General features: G+C 50.4%; 1 protein-coding gene across 2 annotated transcripts in view; it reads right to left on the bottom strand.

Moving 5' to 3' along the window:
- Positions 1 to 550: 550 nt before the first annotated feature.
- Positions 551 to 24,438, bottom strand: part of PRKCB (protein kinase C beta) — a 104,438-nt gene continuing 80,550 nt past the window's right edge. The window contains exons 11-17 of one of the 2 annotated variants that reach the window (XM_082064800.1): positions 22,973 to 23,064; positions 22,295 to 22,357; positions 20,401 to 20,539; positions 17,195 to 17,275; positions 16,822 to 16,929; positions 12,840 to 12,980; positions 551 to 787 (exon numbers count right to left, since the gene is read on the bottom strand). In XM_082064800.1, coding sequence (XP_081920926.1) covers positions 635 to 787; positions 12,840 to 12,980; positions 16,822 to 16,929; positions 17,195 to 17,275; positions 20,401 to 20,539; positions 22,295 to 22,357; positions 22,973 to 23,064 — 777 coding nt within the window. In that variant the 3' untranslated portion in view covers positions 551 to 634. Of the gene's footprint in view, positions 788 to 4,426; positions 5,753 to 12,839; positions 12,981 to 16,821; positions 16,930 to 17,194; positions 17,276 to 20,400; positions 20,540 to 22,294; positions 22,358 to 22,972; positions 23,065 to 24,438 lie in introns of those variants that run through there. The other variant, XM_082064799.1, reaches the window with a different exon arrangement.

Below are 24,438 nucleotides of genomic sequence, written 5' to 3'. Positions count from 1 at the left end.
CTTTCACTTAGAAAAAGATTTGCTCTGATTTACAAGAACTGGCATGGAATTAGTTTGGAGTCGTAATGCTGAGTGTGGGAGAGGACGAGCGGGGGGCGCGGGCTGGCGGGAGGAGGCGGCTCAGCGAGCCGGGCTGACTGTATGTACAATGCATTAAAAATATATGTCTATAAGCAGACTTCTCCACACTGATCAAATGTACCCATGTCTTGAACAAAAGGCTCCTCTAAGACAAGCTCACAGTCATCGCAAGCTTCAGCACAACGGTTTAAAATATCAACCATGCGTAGCATTCAACAGAAACGGTTTGTGAGTAGCTAGGGTCACTGGAATCTCAGCATCTCATTTCAAAAATTACAAAGACTGTAGCAATTTGGTATATTTCTGTTTAAAAACTCTATTAGTCACCACCAACTATAGTTCCTAGAAGTATTACTGTTAACTCGAACCCCAGACACCTCCAGCTAGGGAAACCAAGCTAGCGAGTGACACAGACATGGAAAGGCCTCCTAAAACGAGCGGTCGGCGCGGATTGCGTGAGGGTGTGTGTCTGCATGGCGGGCCCCGGAAGACTGGTGTGTATGTACACGGCGAGCTGGAGAGGGGCTGCGAGGACGGGCGGCCCGCGCCGCCACTACACGTTAATGACAAACTCGGGGTTAGTGTAGGAGAATCCAGCAAACTCATTCTGGTCCAAGTTCATGATGAAGAGTTTGTCCGTGGGCGTGAGCTCCACCGGCTGCCGGGTGAACTCTTTGTCGAAGTTGGAAGTGTCTCGTTTGTCTTTCTGTTAAACGGAAAGCACAAGAGTTAAACACAGTCAAGGGGAGAGTGCGAGTGAGTGGTGGCAGCACCCAAAGGTGCGTGGGCAGGAGAGCTGTGCTGTCCCCAGGGAGCTCTGCTGTCCCCAGGCTCCATGCCCAGCACTCAGTATCTCCACACCAGTCTCTAAAGCTGCTGCCAATGAGGAACACGCACCCAGACAGGCAGCGGCAGCCCCTGTGCAACAGAAGCAACCCCATGCTGTGGGCAGGAACAGAGAAATGCCAGTTTAACATGCCTGGAACACACAACCAGATGGTAAAGGGATGTGATGAGAACACGAGTAGTTGGGGACAGCTGCAGGGCTCCCGGGCCGAGCATCCCTCCTGTCCTGGCTGCTGCAGGAGAGACAGAGCAGCTCCTCGACACACAGAACCAGCACTGCAAACAGAGATCCACAACAGGCAGCAGCAAGGAACCTGGAGGAAGCAACATGCCTCAAAACGTAAGTAAACATTCAATATGATTTCAAAATTTGCACAAAATAATCAGCTCTAAAAGCTCTTTTTGTTTTAAGCTTGATTTGTTAAAATTATGCTATAATGTGGTATTGACCGATGCAGTGGTTTATTGATTGGAGGATGTGATTTGCTCCAGGGTTGTATATAGAAAATATATAGTAGTTCAAAACCTCGAAGAATGAAGATGCCACATACACAACCTGTTATTTTAATTTCATAAGAAGAATAACTTTGCGGCTACATCCAACCCTCCAAAAAAAAGAAAAAAAAAAAGAAAATATACTTATTGTCTCAATGAGCACTGGTAACTGGCTATTGGCATTGTAGAGCCCATCAGGCGGTAACACTCGGGCTGCTTTTATAAATGCATGTGTATCAGAGATTGCCCAGTTAAGGTATATTCTGGCATGGGGCTGGGGTGCTCGGGGGGGACGGCTGGGAGACCTGCAGCACCGCCCGGGGCTGGACAAGCCTGACCCAACGCACTGCGCTCTCCACCGAGTTTCCTGGTGTTACTGCAGGCGCAGCCACCGACCTGCCCTGACCCCGTGCTGAAGGTGATTTCCACCTGCTGTGACACTGGTGGGACCCTGTCACAGTTCTGGTACTTTGTAGAAACCTGCAAAATGGTCTTTTTTTTTAGACTCTGCCTTTGAACCGAGCCCCCTGCAATGCTGCCTGTGCCTGTGCTCTGTTACAATGGGAGATTCCCACTCTGGTTCATTTTGTCAGCTTGTGCCTGTAGCCCCCCAAGGGGTGACTGCAGGGGTGCCACCATGCCCACCCCTGCCGCTCCATCACTGCTCAGACACGTGTCACAGGAGGGACCACGCGGGCCTGGTCTGTGCCCTGATGAAGCACCCAGTGGGCGATCTGTTGTGTCCTCACCGCATCGCCTGGTCCCACGAGCTGTTACCGTCCTCAGACACTGCAGCAGAGCCAGTGGCACTTTCACACCTCGAGCAGGTGCACAGCCAGTGTATGGCCAAGGTCCTCCCCGTCCTCATCCTGCCGGGCCAGCAGCACATCACACCCACAGCAGGACCCTGCGGCCACTCCGAGACCCCCTTGCTGCAGGTGCCATCTCCTTGGGACGGCTTCAGCCTTCGGGGGAGAGCAGAGGGGACAGAGAGCCAAGGGTGCCCGAGAGGAGACGAAGGTGGGAAGGAAAATGGAGCTCAAGGAACGAAGAGAGAAAGGCCAGGAGAAGAGCCAGGATGTGTCTGTGCCGTCAAGCCGGCTTTGGGCACAGAATTCAGGGCACCGGAGCCCCAACCTGCAGGTCCCAGCCTCTCCTGAGCAGGACCTGGGGCTCTGCTTTCAGACAAGGGACACTCAGGAGGTGGCCGAGTCCCTGCAGGGCTCCTGTCCCCAGCACAGTGAAGGAAGAGGAGGTAGATTTAGGGGCACAGAGAAGGAGTGGGAAGGGCAGACAAGGTGAAAGAGCCAACTTCAGCTGCAGGGTTCCGCCAGGCAAAGGGTGAAGCAGTTGAAATGCAAGTGCAAGCCCATCCAGATGGAAGGCAGCGTCCCCCCAGGAGAGAGGGGCTGGCGTGGAACAGATCGCTGCCCTTCACTGTGAAGAGGCTGTTTTGAGGTGGTTGCACGGGGGCTCTCTTGTGCAGCCCCAGCATGTGCAGAAGGAAGGAGCTGATGGTGGCACCACCTAAACCAATATGTGCCAAGACAACAACCATCCTACCCAGCCAGGAGCTGCTCCTTAGCAGGAATGCTGTGGGATGCTGCAAAGAGGAAGGAAAGGTCCACATGTGCCACTGGTGCAAGTTGTCCCGATGGTCCCCATCCCTTTAGAGCAGTTTCTGCTGATGGCACCAGAGAGAGTGACCGCTCAGCCTGGGAGCCCTCGGGTGAACAAAACCTCCTGCTGCTTCTCGGCAGCAGAAAGCTCTGGCAAAGGCTGGGATGTGCCTGGGAGGTGGCTCTGGCAGCCCACCCCCCCTGCACCGCAACCTCCAGCAGCTTCACCCCCCAGGACGCAGCAGCAGGAGGGCCCAGCCCTGGGCACAGCAAAGTGGGGTTTGCTGATTTCTTACCTTGAATTTTGTTTGAAATTGGTGGCAATTTGGCCTCTGTCAAAGATGATGAATAGCCTGGGAGCAAGCACGGAACAGCTACATGAATCTGGTAAACAGAGAGAGGGGAAGGTGGGGGAAATTCAAGGTTGAAAATGCCTCCAACAAAAAGCTGATTGACAAGGAGCATGGGAGGGACAGTGCGGCAAAGGCACCCTGGGCTCCTGCGTGTCCTGGGCAGTGTGTCCATGGGGCATTTGTGCTGGACTCAGCGATGGGAACCCCCCAAGTGCCAACACCTCCGAGCTCCTTCCCACGGCGAGTCCAGGGCTGCCCGGGCGGGGATGCCGGGAGCAGCCGCTGCTGGCGCTGCCGTGCGGTGCCTTCCAGCAGGATCCTGCAGCGTTCAGAACCGCAGCCATTCAGCAGACTGGATTTCCAAAGACAGAAGGGAAATTCTGCATGCGCTCAGGAGCAGGGCAGCTGACAGGAACCTGTAATCCCTCTTTAGCTGAAACTGCCAAATGCTTTTAACAACAGCTCCACCGAGAGCGCCCGGGCAGCGCGATGAGTCACCGACACACGGCGCTGCCTCCCGAGAGCTTCCCCTGCAGAGCCAGCGCGCCGAGGCGCATCCCGCAGTCCTCTCTGTTCACGGCAGTTCCAGAGATCCCCAAGCAGCAGCGCTCGGCTCGCCGCAGCAGAGGCATCCCCGGCGTCCTTCCTCCGAGGAACATCGCGGAGCAGCTTTCCCTGCCCGTGACTGAGTGGCAGGAGCAAGCAGGGACACGGGCTGCGCAGCACGAGCTGGTGCAGAGGACACGCAGGTAATTTCTCTCCACTTGGAAGATGCTTCCAGTGCATCAAGGTGCTTCCTGTGTGTTGTACCTCGGTTTGGGGACAAACACTGCAGAGGACAAATTGGCCACGGCTCTGCTGGTGGTGCAGGAGGCTGCACCGTGATGTGCGCTGCTGCCTGCGCTGCTGCCTGCGCTGCACTCCTGGGGACCCGCTGTGTCCCCAAGCCGGCATCCCCAAGTGGCCAGGGCACCTTCCAGTGGCATCTCTCAGCCCAGAACTGCAGAAACTCATTACTGCCAAACACGTGGGTTTCTTTGACGTTATTTCTCACTTTTTTATTTTATAATCAGTATTGGGGAAAAAAAAATGGCACATTACAACTTAAAGCAGATTGATACAGTGACAGCCCACGAACATCTGCAGAATAGTATAAAAGGAAGCTGCATGATATTGTTTCAAAAGAAATTAATCCTTCCTGAAACTTACTCTTTGATACCAGAAACAGAACTTAGGCCATTTAAATATCTAGTGGCATTTTTTAAAAGTAGGACTGTTAGTTGAAACACATTTCTTCACAAACTTCATATCCGAATTCACAATACTGTTCACAGTTAAATAGCATCCTGTCTGTGTTAATACCATTTTTTGACACATTTAAAGCACAGGTAACAAACTCAATCAATTGCTTTGGCATTTGAAAAAAAGAAAAAGTTTTGCTATGAGAACTGATGTTCTGGGGTATTTACTAGGGTGACCATGGATTCAAAAGCATCTGCATCAGCCCGTTCAAATTTCCCGTTTATGCTTATTTTGATTTAAAAAGTGCTACTGAAAAACTGCACAATGAGGAGAAATCTCTGCAAAGAGCAGCCCTGGCTCCCTGCAGTTTCTCACTGCAGACCCAGCACAGAGACCCGTTCCTGCGCAAGGCCACGGGCGTCCCGGGGGCTGTGGGGGCTCCCGCCAGCGGGACGGGGCTACAAAAGGGGCCAGAACCGGCATCTCAGTTCCCTGGAGCTGCTGCTCTGTTTGGGAGGAGCCGAGCGGCTTAGCCGGCAGCACTGCATGCCGGGTACGGGTTTGGTTAAAAACACTTACCACTGAGGCTGAGAAGGCTAAATATTAAAATTTCATTATTATATTAAAAGACTACAAAAAGGGAAGAGAATAAAAGCACATGCTGAAGAGATTTCTCCTAATTGTCATGGCCTCTCCACTTCACCTTTGTTAGCCAATGAAGTTTTCATTTTTTACAAGCAAAATGTCATAAAAGCACATTTGCAGTGCTCATTGCACACCCCCGACCATTCAGGTACACCCTGAGTCATGTGAAGACACTTCTGGCTTTGAAATATGGTCACTCTAGTAGCAGTACTAAAGAAAAACCATGAATGCAAGGTTTGCAATGGAAAATGTCACCACAACAGCAGCTGGGACTGGATGATAGAGATGCAGGAATGAGATCGACACAGCGACTTAGCTCTTGGCTTCACGTTTAAAAAACTCAGAGTTAAGAAAGGAAAATCCTTCAAATTCTGACTGGTCAATGTTCCTGATGACTTCCTGGTCGGGAGGTGTTAAGACGGGTGGATGGCGAGTGAAAAACCGGTCGAAGTTTTCAGCATTGCGTCCACACTATGAGAGGGGAAGAAAAGAACGTACATGGTGGGTGGAGAAAGCAGTGGGGGCTGCGGCTGCAGCCATGGCAGAAAAGAAAAAGGTGCAAAATACACATGAGGTTTGTCAGTCGCATGGCAATGTTATCTCACGGCACAGCCGGAGAATGCAAAACCCTCCGGCTGCGCCATGGTGAGGAATTGCAGAGGGATGAGATGGGAGTGCATTCCTTGCCGTGGATCCCTGCCTACCCACAGCGCTGGACGTTCTCTCGGGCTAAACCAGCACACGGCAGCTGCTTCTGAACGCCCCTGCGGCTTCCCCGGCTCAGCACCCCCCTTCGCGACAACACTGCTTCAGGTAGGGCAGGATGCTGAGAGCACTGGCCAGCTCTCCGCAGCCAGCAAAGCCAGACGAGAGAAGGAATCAAAAGCCCTGGAGCCTTGGCAACCACTGCCCTGGCTGGCACAGCACCGCAGGGCCGGGAAACACGGGGCCTGGGGAGCACCCGAGGGTGCCAGAGCCGCGCTGGGGCTTGGGCAGCACCCACCGCTCCGGGTGCCGTGGGCAGGATCGTGCTGGATGCGCTGACGGCTGCAGCAAGGAGGCTGGGACCGGGGAGACATGCCAAACGCCTAATTTAATTTTCTTAGCAATCAAAACAAGGGTCTTGTAACTTCCCGTGCTGCAAGTCATGATTTAATACAATAATAATAGCAATAGCTAATAACAGGTGGATACCGGGTCACTGCAACAGCTACAAATTGTGCTCAATTACTGCCTATCACGCGCATGTCACGTCCCTGTGAGCTGCCTGGAATGACTTTTCTCTAACGCTGGTGACCCCCCAGCAGAGCCCCACACAGCGATGCCCCCCCGGCTCTCCAGGGCGTAGTACCCAGCACCTCTCGCTCCCTCCGTTCTCTCCTTCCACCCCCCCACGGAGAACAGTGCTCCAAGTGCCGGGACAGTTTTTCCTGGCATTTAACTTCCATTTGTTAAGGAAACAGATTTACATTTTTAATAAACGGCAAACTAAATATAATAAAATATTAAAGACAATTGCATGTCAACTTCAACATTTCCCAGTTCCTTCTGCCACACAGGGTTGAGGGAAGACAATGTGAACATCTGTCAGTCTCCAACGCATGCTCCCTTTTCAGATCTTATATGTTCTTACAGCACCAAGTCAATCACACTTACTATCCCCAAGCCTCTAAACGAAGTTCAATGGGTAATGCTGGAGTCGATTTAACTGGAACTGCAGCCACACTGCCCGCCTGCCCCTCCAGTCTCCGAGCCCATCCTTCCACACCACTGTGCCTCTCCATTTTGTAAGGCCCTGTCTAAACCTACTGCACACTTCTAGTCTGGATTTGTCAAGCTCCTGCTCCCAAATGCATCTCCTGGCCGTGACCACAAGCTCAGCACCGTTTCTAACTCCAGACCACGCAATCAAGCGCAGCTTTAGAGTCTTGTAAAAGTATGTTTTAGATGTTTGACAAGTCAGCATCAACCAAATGACTTCCCAAAAGCCATCCTATTAACATCAAAATAGAAAATAAATTCCCCAAACTGGAAGCTGCCAGTTCCACGAAGCCTGGAAGTCAGGAAACAAAGAGCCAGGGGCTTTTGAGGCCACGTTGTCACCAGTCTCCCCCTCAGTGCTGAGATAAAACAAATCATGAGCAAGATTACTGGGAAAGTCTGCGGTGCTCAGGGTTATCAGTGCAGGAACACAGAGCAGAGCAGGGTTTACCTGCTAATAAGCCGCTCACTTGCAGATTCTATCAACTCCCAACACACAGTGAAAGCCTTACAGTGCTTTGAAAATATAGCTGTCATTGCCTATTAGCTTCACGAGATCTTGGTAGAGACAGGCAAGGCACTTCTTGCAAAACATCCAACAGCACCAACCTTTTTTGCTATAAAGAAATGTGCTGTCTTAAAAAAAGAAAAAGAAAAAAATCAAACGAGCAACGCCATCAGAAAGATTTAAAAACTAATCCTTATGAAATGCTTCTGGTTATTGAAATAGAAAGCACAAACACATTTTAATATGCATATTGGCGAGCAATAATTCTCACTATAATGTAATAAGGCAAGAACATGTGGATGGAAAATTTTAAAAGTTGCATCTATCCATAGTATTTCTTGCCCAGTTTTGTGAACTTTGCAGACTTTCTGTTCAGGTCCATAAGAACTTGGCCTGGCCAGCAAACCAAACAGCATGTCCTGCTCTTTGCGAGCTTTCCCACAGATGAAATAAATACTTTCAGGCTGGAAATCGTCTCTGGGTTTACAAAAGCTGCATCCAAGCCCATAGCCACGGTCTGAAGCTGTGACCGTGGACCTGGGCTGTCCTGCACAGGTTTCATTCCAGTGGCCAAGCCCCAGCGCTGCTGGAGTTTTGGACACAGGCTCTGGCAAAGTGCATGATAAGGGAGAGAAGGACCCACCACAGTCCCAGCTGCAAACACTTGTTATCTGCAGCTCCATCTTTAAAGCTTCTGAAATTAAGCTCCTCGTTAAAGGATGGGAAACATGCACTATGAATTTTACATTTATCAAAAGCTACGTTGTGAAAAATCCGCCTTATTTCAGTGCTATATTTATGTACAGGCATCACTCCATCCTGAATGGAGAAAGGGGGAGGGTGGGAATTTATCTTACATAAATCCCCAATGTGTCCCGTCTAATATTTATAGCCAACGCAGAATGACTTTTCTTCTGGCTGCAGAAATAAAACTGTCAGCTGAGAAGATAGCCTTCTTATTTTATCAGGTTCTAGCTTGATTTCAAATAGAGACAAAAGGCACAATAAAATATTTTCCATTGATCCCCGAGATGCAATCAAAGCCTGTAAAAGCCGAGGGTGGCTGTTCTGCCGATGGAGCCCTCGCCCCCACCACTGAGGAGAAGGAGTGGGCTGAACACACACTCCATTTCCCTGGTTTTCAGCCCAAAGCAGTGGCACAGCCACAATCCCAGCAGCCTTGCAGCATCCCTGGGGCAAGTGTGACCTTTCCAGGGCTGCTCCGGCTCAGAAACTGGGGTCCTCATCACCCCAGGGAGCATCGGGGCTCCCAGACACTCCTGGGAACAGATGCTGCCTGTTTGGGGGAGTTTGGGTCATATCATGAACCTGGGGCTGCCCTAAGGGCCCTTTTGACCTGGTCGGGGAATGGTGCTTTGTGTTCATCAGTGTCTGGTTAACGAGCCAGCCCCAGCGCAGGATGCTCCCCAGTGTTCACCCTTGCTCCAGGCAAAGGGTTTGCTGATGTAGGACCCTGGCGTCCACCTCTCCCACAAAGCCAAGTTTCTTCCCAATATACTGAAAATATTGGCTGAATAATCAGAGGGGAATCCCAGAGAAAGTCTTTACAGGAGCCTGAGGCTCCTAGAGCACATCTTGCCTCCATCACCAGAGGAGATGGTTAACCTTAATGCACTCGGCTGCCTCCCCACGGCTCCTGGCAACTGTTGGCCCCTCAATCCTCACAGCTTTTCTAATTAGAAAATTACTTACGCAAACATCTGAACTCACCTCATAAAGACTGAAACTAAAGCTACAAAAACACGTGTGCAGGGAAATCAGAGTTTTTACAAATCCAGGTCTAAAAATGGCATTTCTATATTAATTAATTCAAAGCAGTTAGAGAAAAATTAATTTACGCAATTAAAAATTATTAGATTAAAAGCAATTCTTTTTAAACCACTGTCCTGTTGTGAATAATCCTGTGCTCTGCTGTGTGATTTCAAAGCTTTCAAAATGAGGAGACTTTTCAAATCACTAGGCTTTATGTAAAGTAAAGGAGTAATTAGATACTAAAAACAATAATTATCTCGACGAGAGACAGAGAAAGCAGGCAAGTGTAAATACACTTCCCAGGGTAAATGCAGCCTCACGAAAGGAATTGTTATGCACAAGCCAAGGCGCGGAGCAGCCGAGCACAGCCCGTGTCAAACCCGCCGCGTGTCTGCACACCAGAGACAGCCCAGACCCTCATCTGTCTCGTTACCGTCTCTGTGATAAAGGTTAATCAAGCACAAAGCAGGAAGCAACACAGGCGCTCTCGGGAATTGCGGTTCAGCTCTGGGTACGAAGCACCCGGGCAGGCAGAGGCTGAAGTGTCCGTCTGCCCGCTGGTGTCAAGTCACGTCGGTTTCTGGGAAGGGATGCGAAACACGGCAAAAAAAATGTGGGTGCTACAGAGGAGAGAAGAAGCAAAGATGCTGCTGGGCACAGACACTGAGTCCACAGCTGCGTATTACTGTGTATTTTGAAACCTTGGCTTGCAGACAATCTCTGCAACCTTATCTCTATAGAAGTTATTTTATTTTTTTTAAAGGGGAAAAAAAGAAGACTTAAGCCAAGGTAAAAGCCAGGCTTGCACAAATCCCCCACCCCAGGAGCGTGGGAGCCCTGCACGCCCGGCTGAAGGTCAGAAGCAATGACAGTGTCTTTCCTCAGGAGCCACTGTGAAGGCACCCAAACCCCGTTTCCATTTCTGTGCCGCTCTGATCTGCGCTCACAGCTGGCATGAAAGGAGCAGCATTTCCCAGAGCAGATGCACTGCTGTTGAAATATCAGCTATCAGCAGGTACCTGAGTTGCCTTAATCCTACCTAAATCCTAAATCTATTGCGCCTACCCTTCTGTTAATCTTCTGTCCTATCAAATGGTGAATTTTCCCCAGCACCAGCCGTTAGGTGAGACGCGACAGACGGCAGCTTACCGTCCCCCTTCCAAGATCCACCATCAAAAGGATTTTTAAGAAAATAAGACATTCAAAGCAAGACAAAAATTGCACATTTTAAAACACAAAACTGGTAAGAAAGCACTTTTGACTGAATTCAATTGTTTTTCACTGTAAAAAAACCAAACACCAAGTAATGCTGTGCCACAAGCCAAGGCACAGAGCGTGGTTGGGGATCTGCTCAGGAAGGAAGGGCAGACACAGAGCGGGGACACAGCAGCAGCTTCATCAGCAACTGAACAGAGGTGGGAAACAGCAGGAGTTACGGATTTCAGGAGAAATGGGCTTTTCCAGAGCAAGCCCCCGGAGCCCCGGTGCTGCTCAGCCCTGCGGAGCCACATCCCGCAGACACACCTGCTCCTCAGCACCCTCTGCACAGAGGTCGGATCCCACCCTAAGCCAACAAATAACTGCACGTAAAACCAGCACCAAATACTTTTGCACTACCATGCTTCAATATCAAAGGTAACACTTCCCTGGCAGCTCCTTTCCTACACAGTCTCGTAGCCTGGAGATCCCATTCCTCCGAGGGAAGGGAAAGCAGACAGAAATTCCAACCCCATGTCAGCACCACACGCTGCATCCCAGCCACCTGGGTCCCCACATTTCTGAGACTAACCCGGAGAATGGGATGTTTTTCTCTCTGCTGATGCAGAGAGCAGCCCAAGACCACCCTGCAGCACAACCAGGGCTGAGGACAGAGTCACATCCAGCGTCCTGCAAAGGCACCGGAGTGACGTTTGTGAAAATACCTGTCTGAAATTCAAATACATAGCATGGAAGGCAGGCAGAGCATCGCTGCGGAGCCGGGCCGAGGAGCAGCACCCCCGGCGACCACCCCCCCATCGGTGCTGTGTACAGGTAGGAGACGTGGCTGCCCAGTCCTGCTCGGCCCAGCTAATGGGTGGTAATTCATACGGGATCAGTCAAGCATGGAGCTGCAGGAGGGAAAAGGCTGCTGGAACAGAGAGGCTTTTAGAGGGAGGAGAGCTAAAGGAGCTGAGCACCCTGCACCAGACTCCCACCCCACACTTCCCTGAAAGCAGACTTATTCCAAGCGCTGAAGAGGTCCGCTCAGAAGAACAGATTTACTGTAAAGCAGAGAAAAAGCAGACGTGTCCGAGGTGGTGAAGGACAGCAGGGTGGGAGAAGGCTCAGTTAAATACATGGAGCATCTCTGGACTCTGGGTTGCGTTCCGGGATGATGGATGAAGAGAGTGTGCAATGTCCCCACCTTGATCATCACTGGGCATGAATATCAGCCCATATCAGCTAAGTAAATCAGATCTAACTTTGGATTCACAGTTTTCTGTAAAACACCAGTGCCCAACTAGGGCACAGCAGCTAACAGGCATGCAGGAGGTGGAAACATGAATAAACTCCTGCCTGAAGGACCTGGACCACAGCGGAGGGACTCAGACATGGCTGAGACCCTGCCAGTCCCAACATGGACAAGAGAGATACAGAAACCCAGGGAGAGGTGTCCCTGTCCCCGAGTCTGCGTGGGCACATCTGCCTGCACATCCTCTCTGGGGAAGGGCAGAGACCCCACAGACAGAGGGATGCAGCAAACCGATGTGCCTGGGGGTGCAGAGGGGCCCAGCACCCCAGCTGCACCGGGACCCCAGTGATGAACCGCATGTTGCAGCTCAGGCTGCATCCTGGACAATGTCACTGCGTACGCAGATGTCACCACAAAGGTGGCTGGACCAATGAGCAGCCAAGCAGTCTCACCTTTTTCGACAACCAGCTTTCAGATGACTCACAGCCCCCCCAAGTTTGCTGCTGGCAGCTCGCCCCCCCGGCCTGGTGCCCCCAGCACACAGCAGCTCTTGCCAGAAACCCCCGTCCCACAGCAAGAGCAGCAGGTTGTCCCACAGCAGAGTCCTCTGTGCCCATGAGCCAGGCTCCAGCTTTCCACCGCTTCACCTTGGAGAGAAACTGCTGAGTGAAACAGCTTCACAGCCAATTCACACAGACCATGGTGCTGGGCTAGAGGTTGAAATAACATTTAGATTGAAAAAAAGAAAAGAGAGACCTGTTCAGCTTAAGAAAAATGGAGGAAAGAACCGGACAGAAAGACTGACCACTGTGATAACAGACAATATTGCAACACATATCTGTGAGCTAAGCGCACGCTGTTTCTGTCCCTGCAAGTCAGAGTGAGATGAGGCATCCGAGAGTGACCCTCTGACAGCAGCGGTTGGACACGGGCCAGGTCGGAGGAGCCACGATCCCTGAGCAGCTGCACCCACGGACACCCATCCCTGCATGGGGACACACGCAGCACGGGGGAACAGGCAGTGCAGGACAGACCCAGCGCGAGGGGAGCGCGGTCACACTTACAGCCTTGGGCTTGAAGGGCGGCTGGATCTCCTTGCGCTCCAGCTTGTCCCAGTCGATGTAGCGGAAGAATGCGTGCTCCTTGATGTCCCGCTCCCCCTCGGGGCCACAGCCCAGGCGCTTGGCAGGGTGCTTGGTCATCAGCTGGGCGGGGATGAAGAGAAGAAACTGTCACAGAGGGGCCAACTGCGTCCCAAAACGTCTACTGTGCCCAACAGTGCCCAGACACCCCCCAAGGGCTCCCACCTTGAGAAGCAGGAGCAGCTCTGGGACAGAGAGGTTGGCAGTGCCTTACAATAGCAGAGTAAGCAGATCACAGGTACATGAGCACTGGGAGGGATGAACGCATCCCCTTTTCCTCCAGGAATGAAATTGGTTCACCAAGAAATAATTGCAGCGTCCCCAGGTGCATGGGGGAGCCCGGTGTGTGCAAAGCTCCTGAGCAGCCCCTCTGCTGCAGAGCAAACTGCTCAGCATCTGCACAGCTCATTTCAAAGCTGCCCGTTTGGGATGAACGACCTGTCCTCAGAAACTTTCATCAGCCCTAGAAGCACAAGCTCCAACTCTCCAGAGCCACAGCAGCACAGATGAGAAGCGTATTTCTAATGAAAGAGTCAATTTGGAGGAAAAAAGCACAAACAGTCCACTAATGTTGTTTATCAGCTACACTTCTCCTTTTCACTGGCTCAATAAGAAATGTGAAATGGGGCATGGGAATTGGGGGCGGCTGTACAAACATTAATATCCTGGGGTCATTGTTCGAGCTGTGTTCGGAGATCAGGTGGAGATTCCAGAGATTTGTAAGATGTCGACAAGCAAAGAGAATATGAGCCATGCAGCTGCAACAAAAGAACTACTTTATTAAAAGCAGGGCAGTTAAACTGATCCCAGAGGTGCTGCGAACTCTTCCGCAAACACCTGCCCCCCAAACTGGAGTGTGGTGGTTAAACCCCCGGCTTCCTCAGCACAACACAAATGCACAGCAAGTTCAGAGCAGCTCAGCTGGCTAATGAATCGTAATAGATTTTCTACTTCATGTACCTGCCTGTAAAGCTGAACAGAGCTGTACTACACTGCAGTTGTTCAATATTTTCAATATATGCATCCAGAAATTAAATTTTCTTGGTTTTTTTTTGTTTTTTAATGCATGTGAGCATGAAGGTGCCATCTGTTATTGATGTATAGGACTCCACAAACACGAGATTGATTCTCCCAGCTTACACAGGATAATCACTTAGCTTTGTTTGTATTAAACAGGAACAAGTTGATTTAATCCTCATACTAACGCAGTGAAAACCCTTCAGGCTTCTGCAGATAAGGAAGGATGCTTTAGACCAAATCACCTGTAACAGCACATCTGACATTTGGAGCTCAGACAGAGGAAAGTCCAAGTCTGGACTCAACTGTTTTGCTAAACTGCAGCTTTATTATCTCTGGCAGGCAAGTGGACGCTGCGTGTTCACAGGCGCTAAGCAGCTATTACGTGTTTTTCACGCCAGTGGGAATACCACTCAAAATACCTGTGAACTTTACTGTGGAAAACATGCCATTTTACGCCTTTGCCATCAGGCAGAGATGAAAGAGGGACCTGATCTTCGCAGGCAATCTGTTCACCTGGAAAGGGCTACCCAGGCACAGTCACACCCGCCGTATGGGACAGAAAAAAGCTGCTTTGTGACGTTGGGCTGGACCGGGAGCCCCAAGAACGCAACCAAGAGAGCAAAGCCAAGGCACCTGCACCGTGGAAACGTCAGCCCGCGGAACACACCCGCAGTGACGGCGGAGGAGGGAAACGCTCCGTTTGATCTGCTAATTGATGCCACTTGGCGAGTCACGGTGCTGTGTTCTGGGTCACTCGCCAGTTTGCTTCCCAGCCAAGTCTCTCTGATTAACGCCTGTTTCTTGGCTCAAGCCGATCTGTGGCTTTCAGGAGCAAATGCTTTTCATCTCCGAGCTGAGCAACAGGACGTGATGACTGGGGAGTGAAACTACGTCGGAACAACAAAATGGTTTTGGAGAGTGTGGCAGTGAAACACCAAACCCTGCGCACTGGGAGCAGAAGCACCTGTGATTGCTGGTTCTCTGGACTGACCCACGGCTGGGCTTGTGCCCTCCTGGGAGACAGACCATGTACTAGCACTAACAGCACTAATTCCAGTGCCCATGTGCTTAACTGAGACATACTGCACTGTATTCCAGGGGAAAATGTGCATACTGTGTTTCTAGCTAACTAACAGCTCGTAAATATCACACATATTTTTAATTAAACTTTCTGGTGTAGCGGTCTGGTGGTGGCAAAGTGTGTCAGGAGTTATTGTGCACTTCCCTGAAACAAGGGTTGTACAAAGGGAACCACTACTTTGCTGCAGAAAAAAGTACAAGAATTTATGAAGAGCCAAGCTAAATGTCCTCCCATGCAGCCTCACATTTCCAAAAGTGAAAAAAGCCACCACAGCTACACCCAGCAGATGTTCCAGTCATGGTCTCTTCTTGTCTATTTGCAGCATTCACATTTTGACTAATGCAACAGCAAAGCTGACGGTAAGATTCGTCCCCGTTTGGGGACCGTGGGACAGCGATGTGCAGCAGCACCAAGCACTTTCCCTCCCTCCTGCCTGGCCAGGAACACCCTGGACTGTCCCCTTATGCCCCAACTGAAACAGCATGAGGAATGACAGGGGGTGAGGAAGCTTGTGGAAACTGCCACTTCCATCACCAGCACGGTTTCTGAATTAAGGACTTGATTTTACTGCGTCCTGGTGAAGGCGAGTGGCAGGTGGGACAGACAGTGTCCCCTCCCAGTGCCTGTCCCACAGGACACGCGAATCCTCCTCTGTGCCACCAGCTCCCAATTCTGGCAACACCGTAAGAGGCTTTGAAATGCCGCAGTGGGAGCGCTGAGCGCAAGATGTGTCATTTGTAGATAGAAACACTATTTTGAGATTTAGAACATTCAGATATTTTAAATATTAACTATTAAAAGCAAACATTTTTAAAATTCCTACACAAACACATATTTATAGTCCTGTTTGACACCAGCTAGCTGAGCCGAGGCTCAGTCTCAAGCAATAACCATGTGCACAATAACATCAGGACCCAGCCTGCCTATATTCACCTCAACCCAAATTAATTCAGACTGCATTTAAGTCTTGCCTAGGCCCAGTCCACAGGGGGCTCAGGACACTGGGCAATGCAGAGCTTCCCTGCAAATTAAGAGATATGATAATGAAAACACTGCTCTGAACTAACAGAGATGCCATCAGCACTGAACTTCAGGTGCCCCTGAAGGGCCACTCATCACAGCTCAATGGAAACCTCTGCAGGACGAAGGCTTTGGATCTCATCTTAGGAAAACCATTTAGAAATCACACTCATTTTCTCTAAGTATATTTTTCTTTTCAGGCACAGACACACAAAGCTCCCCTGTTGTCACTGAGGGGCAAATGGGCCGTCCAGGCAGACACCCTCAACTCCCACATTCCACCCAACGCTCCAGTCTTCTCCTGACCTTCACCTGAGCAGGGCCAGGCCAGCCCTTGCATCCTCCCTCTCCTGCTCAGCGCGGTGCAACCTTGCAGAAAGGATCTAGGTGTTGGTTTTAATTGGGTTTTGTACATATACACAGTGTAGCACAAGTTGTGGGTCCGGGAGCAGAGAGCACGGGCACCAGAACATGAGCAGGTTTTGCTGGATGCCCCTTGCCCTTGCGCTGGAGCCCGCAGCCGGGACCAGGGCGAGGAATCATGGAATCAAGGAAGACCAGGCTGGAAGGGACCATGAGGAGCAGCTGGTCCAACCCTTCTTGGCAAAGCATGCTCTAGACGAGCTGGCCCAGCACCCTGTCCAGCTGCATCTTAAAAGCGTCTGATGTTGTGGAATTCACCGCTTCCCTGGGGAGATCATTGCGATGGCCAGGAGCAGCTGGGACCCCCGTGCCCACTGCCTGCCCCTCTCCCTCCTTCAAGACCTGCAGAGCAGCCCTTACCCCTTTGCAGATCGCCACAGCCTCCTTGGACATGGACTTGGGGTAGGCTACGTTGTGCTCCATGATGGACTGGAACAGCTCGTCTTCGTCTTCTCCCTCAAAGGGAGCCTGGAGCAAAGCAAGCAGAGATTCAGGATGTTCATAGCATTCCTGGAGCTTTGAGCTTCCTTTGCTACTGTAAATCACCCCCAGCCATGGAACCACCCCCCAGCAGTGACCTGTGTCTCAGCATCGCAGTCCCAGGGCTGCATCCAAGGTGGCATCTCAGCCACAAAGACACGAGCCCCACCAGCAACAAAACAAATCATATGGCAGCACATGCTCATCGGGGAACTCAGCACAATCCCACAGGAGTCAATTAAAATTCAATTACCTGTCCAGCTAACATTTCATAGAGCAGGACTCCAAACGCCCACCAATCCACAGACTTCCCGTAGGGCTGATAAGCAATTATCTGAAAGCAACACAAACAGCAGGATTACACTCTTGTTTTGAACCTGTTGGCACAATGCAAACTAATTTAAAGCTGTAATCCAGGCCAAAAGGACAAGGTTATTTACTGAAACACCAGTCCCTGAATAGTGAGAAATAGTAATTATAAACAGAACACACAATAGGCGAAGGATTCAGTAACTTTAAAAAATCATCAGCCTCCAAATGTGCACTAAATATTGGAAAAAAACCCCGAATATTCACTGTGATTTGAGACAGACTCATTTTGATTCAGATGAAACTTCAGCGTATTTGTCGGGCTCTTTCCGACTCGTCAGAGCCATCCCTGCTCATCCCGATGTACTTCAGGAATATTCTGCCACTGACTTCAGTGCAGTTGGTTTGAAACAGCAACACAGAATTAGTCTCTCTGTGGATGATATGTGGTCCTTTAAAACAGACTTACAGCATATGGGTAGTCAAAACCCTCTGCCTTTCAGGCTGCCAGTTTGCTTTCCATTATTTATTGCAGAACATCCCTCACAAAATATCCTAATAACCAATGGCCCTACCCTTACCTGAGCAATGTGGTGGTTTTGGAGTTGAAATGAATATTGATATAGCTTCAGCATTTGGCTGTTGATTTGTTTGTTTAATTTAAAAATATAAAAATTTACTTTGGATAAGACATCAAATTGTGGGGTTTTTTTTTGTATTTCCCCATTATTTACTTTGCAAAATATGAAATACACTAAATTTCATAATGTACAGCCCTGCAGCAAAGCCAGCCTCGCCGTGTGTGCTGGTGCTTTGGGTGCCCACAGCCGAATCGTCGAGGAGGTTGGTCCCCGTGAGCCAGACCCCGTAGGACAAGAGCAGCGCCCGGGCGGGTGGGAGCGGTGACAGTCCCATCCAGGACCCGTCCTGCTCCGAGGGTCTCTCGAGCCCCTGCTGACTCGCTGCGTTGCTGCTGCCGGGCAACATTTCAGTGCTGGGGAATTGACAGGATTTGCCATCTGTTACTTAACGCAAAACAATCACACAATTTATTCACCCTAATTACAGAATTCTATTCTGCAAAGATTCCTACACTCAAGTGCGGATGCAAATCGTATGCTAATCACAGAACATCCACAGCAACCAGCAGCCCAGCCCCTGGGGTCTCATCCATGCCCTGCTCCAGCACGGCTCCGCGCTGCGGCAGCACCTGCAGCCCCAGGACTCCCCATGTTCAGCCACCCTGGCCCTTGCAGATGACGCTGTGGTATCCAGCGAGATCCCACCAGGAGGTACGTCAAGGTGCAGCTCAGGGGCTGCCACTCTGTCTGAGAAGGGATGAGTTCCATCCTGCGAAAGCATTGTCACCAAGGCACGGTTAGAGAACAAGCCCAACGCCAATCTCCTCTTCTGTCCTGGTCTGGCACAGCCACATGTCCCAACGCAGTGACAGGACCTGGGAGCCTTTGCAGCACCCTGGGGTCAGGCCTGAGATCAAATGTTGAGCTTCAGCTCTGAAATTCCTCAGCCAAGTGCACCTGAGGTTCCTCCCACTTGTTTTTTAGATGACTTACAAGTGCTCTGGGCAATGGAGGTGTGAACAGTTCACACTGTAAAGGCTTTTAAAAGCAAACAGTACTCAGAAGAGATCCTCACAGAAGAGCTGTCTGTAAATGGAAGTCCCGACTGCACGTTGGGGAAGGTCAAAGACCAACAACTGAACAGCACGTTTTGTTCAGAGATTAAACACGTGGGGTCATTAGTGCTCTGTACCTGTCGCCTTGGCACTCAGAGCCATATCTTAGATTAGAAAAAGTCCTAAAAATGGGTTGAGCAAATCATAGGACATTTTTACCCTGAAGACATGTTGGCTTGAGAACACTGCAGCTTGCACGGGGAGGAGGCCTGATCCAGCTTCGTGCAGGGACCCGGCTCTGCTGCGGGCTTGGCCACCCAGCAGGAGCCTGTGCTGGGACCGTACACCCCCTTGTGCTATTTGCAAAGTAGAGGATGTTTATATTCAGTCTTCTGAGACGCCCTGGTAACAAGCTTTAACACCGCTCTAGGGTACCATAGTGATTTGCACCCTAATTTCCCATCTTCTGTTTTTCTTTTAGAAAAAAAAAATAAAGCAAGCAGAAGACAATAAGAGTTTGAGTGATAATGCTCAGGCAAATACCAAGAGAACTGGTCATTCATCCTTCTTTGAAAGAGTATTAATCACACACAGCAACTGAGCTCTGTACCAACAGGACACCAGTAGTAATCTTGGTACATTGAGGATATGTAATACGCGTTTGAACAAGTAATTAAAAAACCTCTCTGGCTGCAGCAAAACACAATGTAGTTTAGCATATTAGCACATCTAACTATGTCCTAGCAAAAGAATCTGTTTCTCTAAAATATTTAAAGGAATAAATGTTAATCTCATCACTGAAAATTCAGCAGTGAGAAGAGGGGTACTCTTACGTTAAGGGAACAGGCATTTAGGAATAATTACCTACCTGAATTTCACAAGTCTGACATTAAATTGCACCCATACAGCACTGCATCTAAGTATCATAGTGACTCTATCACATAAGTAATAACCAAATGCAAAGTAATTTTGGAGTGATCTAGGGCTGCAAACAGGGAACCTCTCCTCAGCAGACATACAGCCCTTTGCTGCAGGTAGCAAGCTGGCAAGATCTAAAGATTTCTCCTTCACATGGAAATATTACCCACTAATAATTCCGTTTTTCCCCAGTGGTCACGCTGTGCTGGAAGCAGCTCAGCCATGCTGAGGGGCAAAGCCAGGCTCCTGGGCTCAGCTTTTCCAGGAGGAAGGATGCGTGCGAGGTCTGAGCACGCTGAGGATCAGACAGGGACGGGAATGCCAGAGGCACAGCAGTGGGAAATACCCAGAGAGGGAAAACATGCTGCAAGGAGAGCAGCCAGAGGGGTTTCTGTGCGGGGAGGCAGCAGTAGGACGTGCAGCAGCAGATCCAGCACCTATGGGATGGACAGTGCCAAAGGGATGAACCTTCCAGTCCAACAGTGAATTGATGTCCTCATTTCTCTCAGGAAGCCGCCCAAAGCCATCCCACAGAAAAGAGCACCAGATGGGCTGAAACCCGTATGGAGCACCTCCTGCCGCCCTCCAGCTCCTACCTCGGGGGCGATGTAGTCCGGGGTGCCGCAGAAGGTCTTGGTGGTCACCCCGTCCCAGATGTTCTCCTTGCACATGCCAAAGTCTGCGATCTTTATGTGCCCCTCGCTGTCCAGCATCACGTTGTCCAGCTTTAGGTCTCTACAAAGAGACAAAAAACCAATGACACAAAAGACCACAGGCAAAGCCACCCAGCAAAGACACAACTTTCCTGACTCCAGGTGCTCTCCAGTGAGTGAGCTCTGGATTCGTCTCACACCCAGACCCTTTGTTGGATGTTTGGGGAAATGAATAAAAATAAGTCAGAGATCTGTTGGGATGAAGCGTTCAGTTCACTTTCAGCCCACAGGAACACCATGCTGGGCAAATCGCTTTTAAGTGTGTGATGGAAAACACTCTCCTCTAGCAGGGAGATAGATTTAATAGATTTTTGGTTTTGTACCTATGAAAATCAAAGTGTACTTAAAGCTCAGCAGCAATGAAGAAGTACCTACTCAGCAGAAGTCCCTGCACCACGTATGCTCCCCCAAAAATACAAATCAGCGCGTTCCTCTCTGATCCTCGTGGGCAGAACGCATTAGCTGTGCCCACCCTGCAGGAGCTTTGCTCTTTGGCACAAACTGCAGAGGCAGTTTCAGCTGCCGAGCTCCCGATGTGGCCCCCAGCCCCAACAGCCTCTCCAGAGGTGGATGCTCCAGCCTGCAGGGCAGTTTTGCAGCAAATGCTCAGTATTTCAGGTGCAATTTATACATTCCCAGCCACCTAATTACCAACACAGTTCTATCGTCTGTGCCATTCCTGGCTTATTTATGTTTTACGCGCTAAAGCACTACTCAGAGGCCTCCATTTCAATATTGGAGCATGTCTGCAAGATTTCCCTTGCCCAGGGTGCCACTAAGGGACAAGGGAGGTGACAGAGCGGCACAGTGGTGCACATTGTGTCCAGTGGAGACTGTTCTCAGGGACCCTCGAGGGGCTGCACGAGGCTTCACTTTGCTTAAGCAAGAGCCCCATAAAAACAACAGCACAATTTACAACTTCTGGCTGTTCTTTAAGACTGTTTTTCCCAATTATTGTGTCAGTGCTTAGAATCCTGACAGGACAAAGGCAGACGGATACGAGCCTGGGTTCGGATGCGGAGGAAGGAAGGAAGAAGGGGCATTGGGGACCAGCAGCCCTAGAATGTCTCTGTAGTGGCTGATAGCAAAACACATCCCTCATGTCAGGTTTGCTCCACTTCTTTCATCTTCAGAACACTCTTCAGCATCTCATAACTTCAGTAGCACAGCTGGCATTTCTTTTCGCAGAGCAGTTAATGGTATCTGACACTCATTAGGATGCTCTGCTCTACCCTGGGAACACTCCCGAGCAGGGAACTGCAGCAGTGCACGAGTTTCAGTGCTTAATCCGCAGCCTCAGAGCGTGATCTGGCACCTGGAGCTCACTCTGGATGTTAAAATCGTATTGGGAATGGAAAATAAGTTTTAGTGGCTGAACCAGAAGGGACAGGCTTGCACTGCAGATCTCAGAATAAGCCATTCATAAGCACTTATTCTGGTGTCAATGGTAAGAAAATAGTGCCCTGCAGCAAAATACATGGCTCAGAATTGGTCCATGCTGCCAAGTGAGCATCTGTCGTATGGAGAGAAACACATGAAACACAGGCAAGAGAGGAACCAAAGCTGCCTTCCTATAAAACAGGGACAAAGAGAAGAACCTCCTGAAAACCCAGCAACACCACGAGGGTCCCAGCCCCGTTTCACACGTGGCGGCAGCTGCCACAGCCCATCATGGCACCAGCAGAGCCCGGTGGTGGCACCGCAGGGATGCAGGAGTCCCCCCATCGCCCGGGCTGGGTGCTCGGGGAAGAGAGGAAGGAGGAACTTGCTCACCTACCGATAAATGATGCCTTTGCTCTGCAGGAAGAAGAGGCCGATGGCTATTTCTGCTGCATAGAATCTGAAATGAAAGATTTAAGAGGAAGACTGATAATTAAAGGAGATGAATCAAAATGAAAACCTTTCAAATCTAATCGCAGCAGATGTAACGTGCTGGGTATACATGACCAAGGGATAAAGACAGCTGCAATATAAAAATACCAGACAAGCATCACAGGAGAATGACACAACCCGCCCTGTGCTTGTATTGGGCAGGGATGCGATCAGGATGCTGTGGGCTAGCAGGGGCTGTCACTTCTGCTTACACAAATTCTCATTAAGTGAGCACCAGGATCTACGGCTGTTCGTTACTGTGTGCTGGCAACATGGCTGGAAAGTTATCTGTCATCTCGGGGAGGCCGAGGAGATAACATGCACTGCCACAGCTTTCTTTAAAGAATATTCTGGGACTGTGCCAGAGTGCAAAACACCGATTCAAACCCACCCAGGCTCTCCTCACTGTTTGTGATTTTTATTTAAGCATATGAAGGCAGTTCTTGCTGTCCTTCCTTTTCTCTCCCTTCCTGCCCAGGATTGCACCACAAAAGCCTGTGCCTTGGACCGTATTTCCAGCTACATGACACAGGTACATCAAATACCTACCCTGAAGGAGCCAAACTGGGGCTACGGAACTTACACAGCATGCGGCTCTTTAAACCTCCCGACTTGCTGAATCTGGTACATTAAGTCCCCACCATTCACATATTCCATCACAAAATACAAGCGATCCTACAGGGAGAAAAAAGCAAACAATTAGCAGCAGAATTATCAGAGCAGGGAATCTGCAGGGGGCAGAAATAAGGGCCAAGGCAACTCACAGCTCCAGTCTGGATTTTTCATGGCAATACAACTATCACCACCGCCCTCCCCATGGGGTGCAGGTAGAGCTCGTGTTCATTTGGAACCCATACGACAGATCTACTCATTCCTTTCCAACACCCGAGCTCTGGGTTTACAATCTGCACCTTAGCAGATGGATCTGATGGAAAAGGCAAGTCAAGGAAGTCCTAGAAGAGAAGTTCTCCACTTCCCCGTAATAAATTTGCTCTCCTCCTCTACCAACACCACTCTGCAGGGTGTTGATCAGACAGCTCTGTGCTGGTGTTTCCCCAGGAACCGCACGGCTTTGGTTCAGAGCTGCACAGGAGATGTGGGACCAGCCCCTGTGTGCTGGCAGGGACCAGGATGCTTTGGCCAAGGACTGGGAGGGATGTACACGTCCCCATCTCTAGTCTCCCCCGGGAGCTGCCTGCTGCACGGCCTGGGGACACAGCTCTGCAGGGGACCCTGCAGCCCCTGCCGGGATGGGGACACAGGAGGGGGCTGCAGAGCCTCCCTCCCCAGCAGCCACAGCACATCCCCTCTCCTCGCTCCTCCCAGCCCGGTCTGAGGGTACACTTAATGTTCACACATGGTTAATTAATTAATTGTTAAGAGTAGAACAAACAGGTCAATCCCTGGCTTTGAATCAATTAAAATACCTGCTAGTACATGTGATCACAGCCACCTATAAGAACACACTGACTTGGCTGCTAATGTGTAATACGCACTTCGTTTCCATTAATTAAGACTCCCCAGATTGACGCACCCCTATTCTCCCACGGCACGGCAGCCACACAGGTGCAGATCTGCGAGATGCCCCAGGAAGGTTCCAGAGCCACAAGCACCATCCCCAGGGAAGCCCAGGCATGCGTAGGGCTCGCACTGTGCTGCAGCGCCCACGGAGAGCTGGACACAGCACCTGCATTCACTGCTTCTGAGAGTCCTGCTGGATGTGATCCCAGTCCTCAAAACATTGCTAGAATTTTGAGAAAGTGTGGGCCACGATCAGCCCCAAGGAGAGCAACACCATGAGAAACAGGACTTGAGCATTCCTACAAAGCTCAGCACCAGGGATCAATAAAACCAAAGCAGCTGGATCTCATAATGCCCAGCACAGCTGGAGCTCCAGCATGAGCCCTGCGGGGCCAGGGAGGCAGAGGGGACCTGGGCAAGTGGGAGCTCCACACCAGCAACACCACCCTCCTGAGAACCCAGGAAATGCCACTTCCCTCCCATGTTTCACAGCTCTGCTTTTTAAAGGGAAACGGCTGTGAGGAACAT

The sequence above is a fragment of the Streptopelia decaocto genome, assembly GCF_964273445.1.
Source record: "Streptopelia decaocto genome assembly, chromosome: 13".
NCBI lineage: Eukaryota > Metazoa > Chordata > Aves > Columbiformes > Columbidae > Streptopelia > Streptopelia decaocto.
The sequence above is the reverse complement of the archived record's forward strand: the minus strand, read 5'-3'. Positions and strand labels throughout refer to the sequence as shown.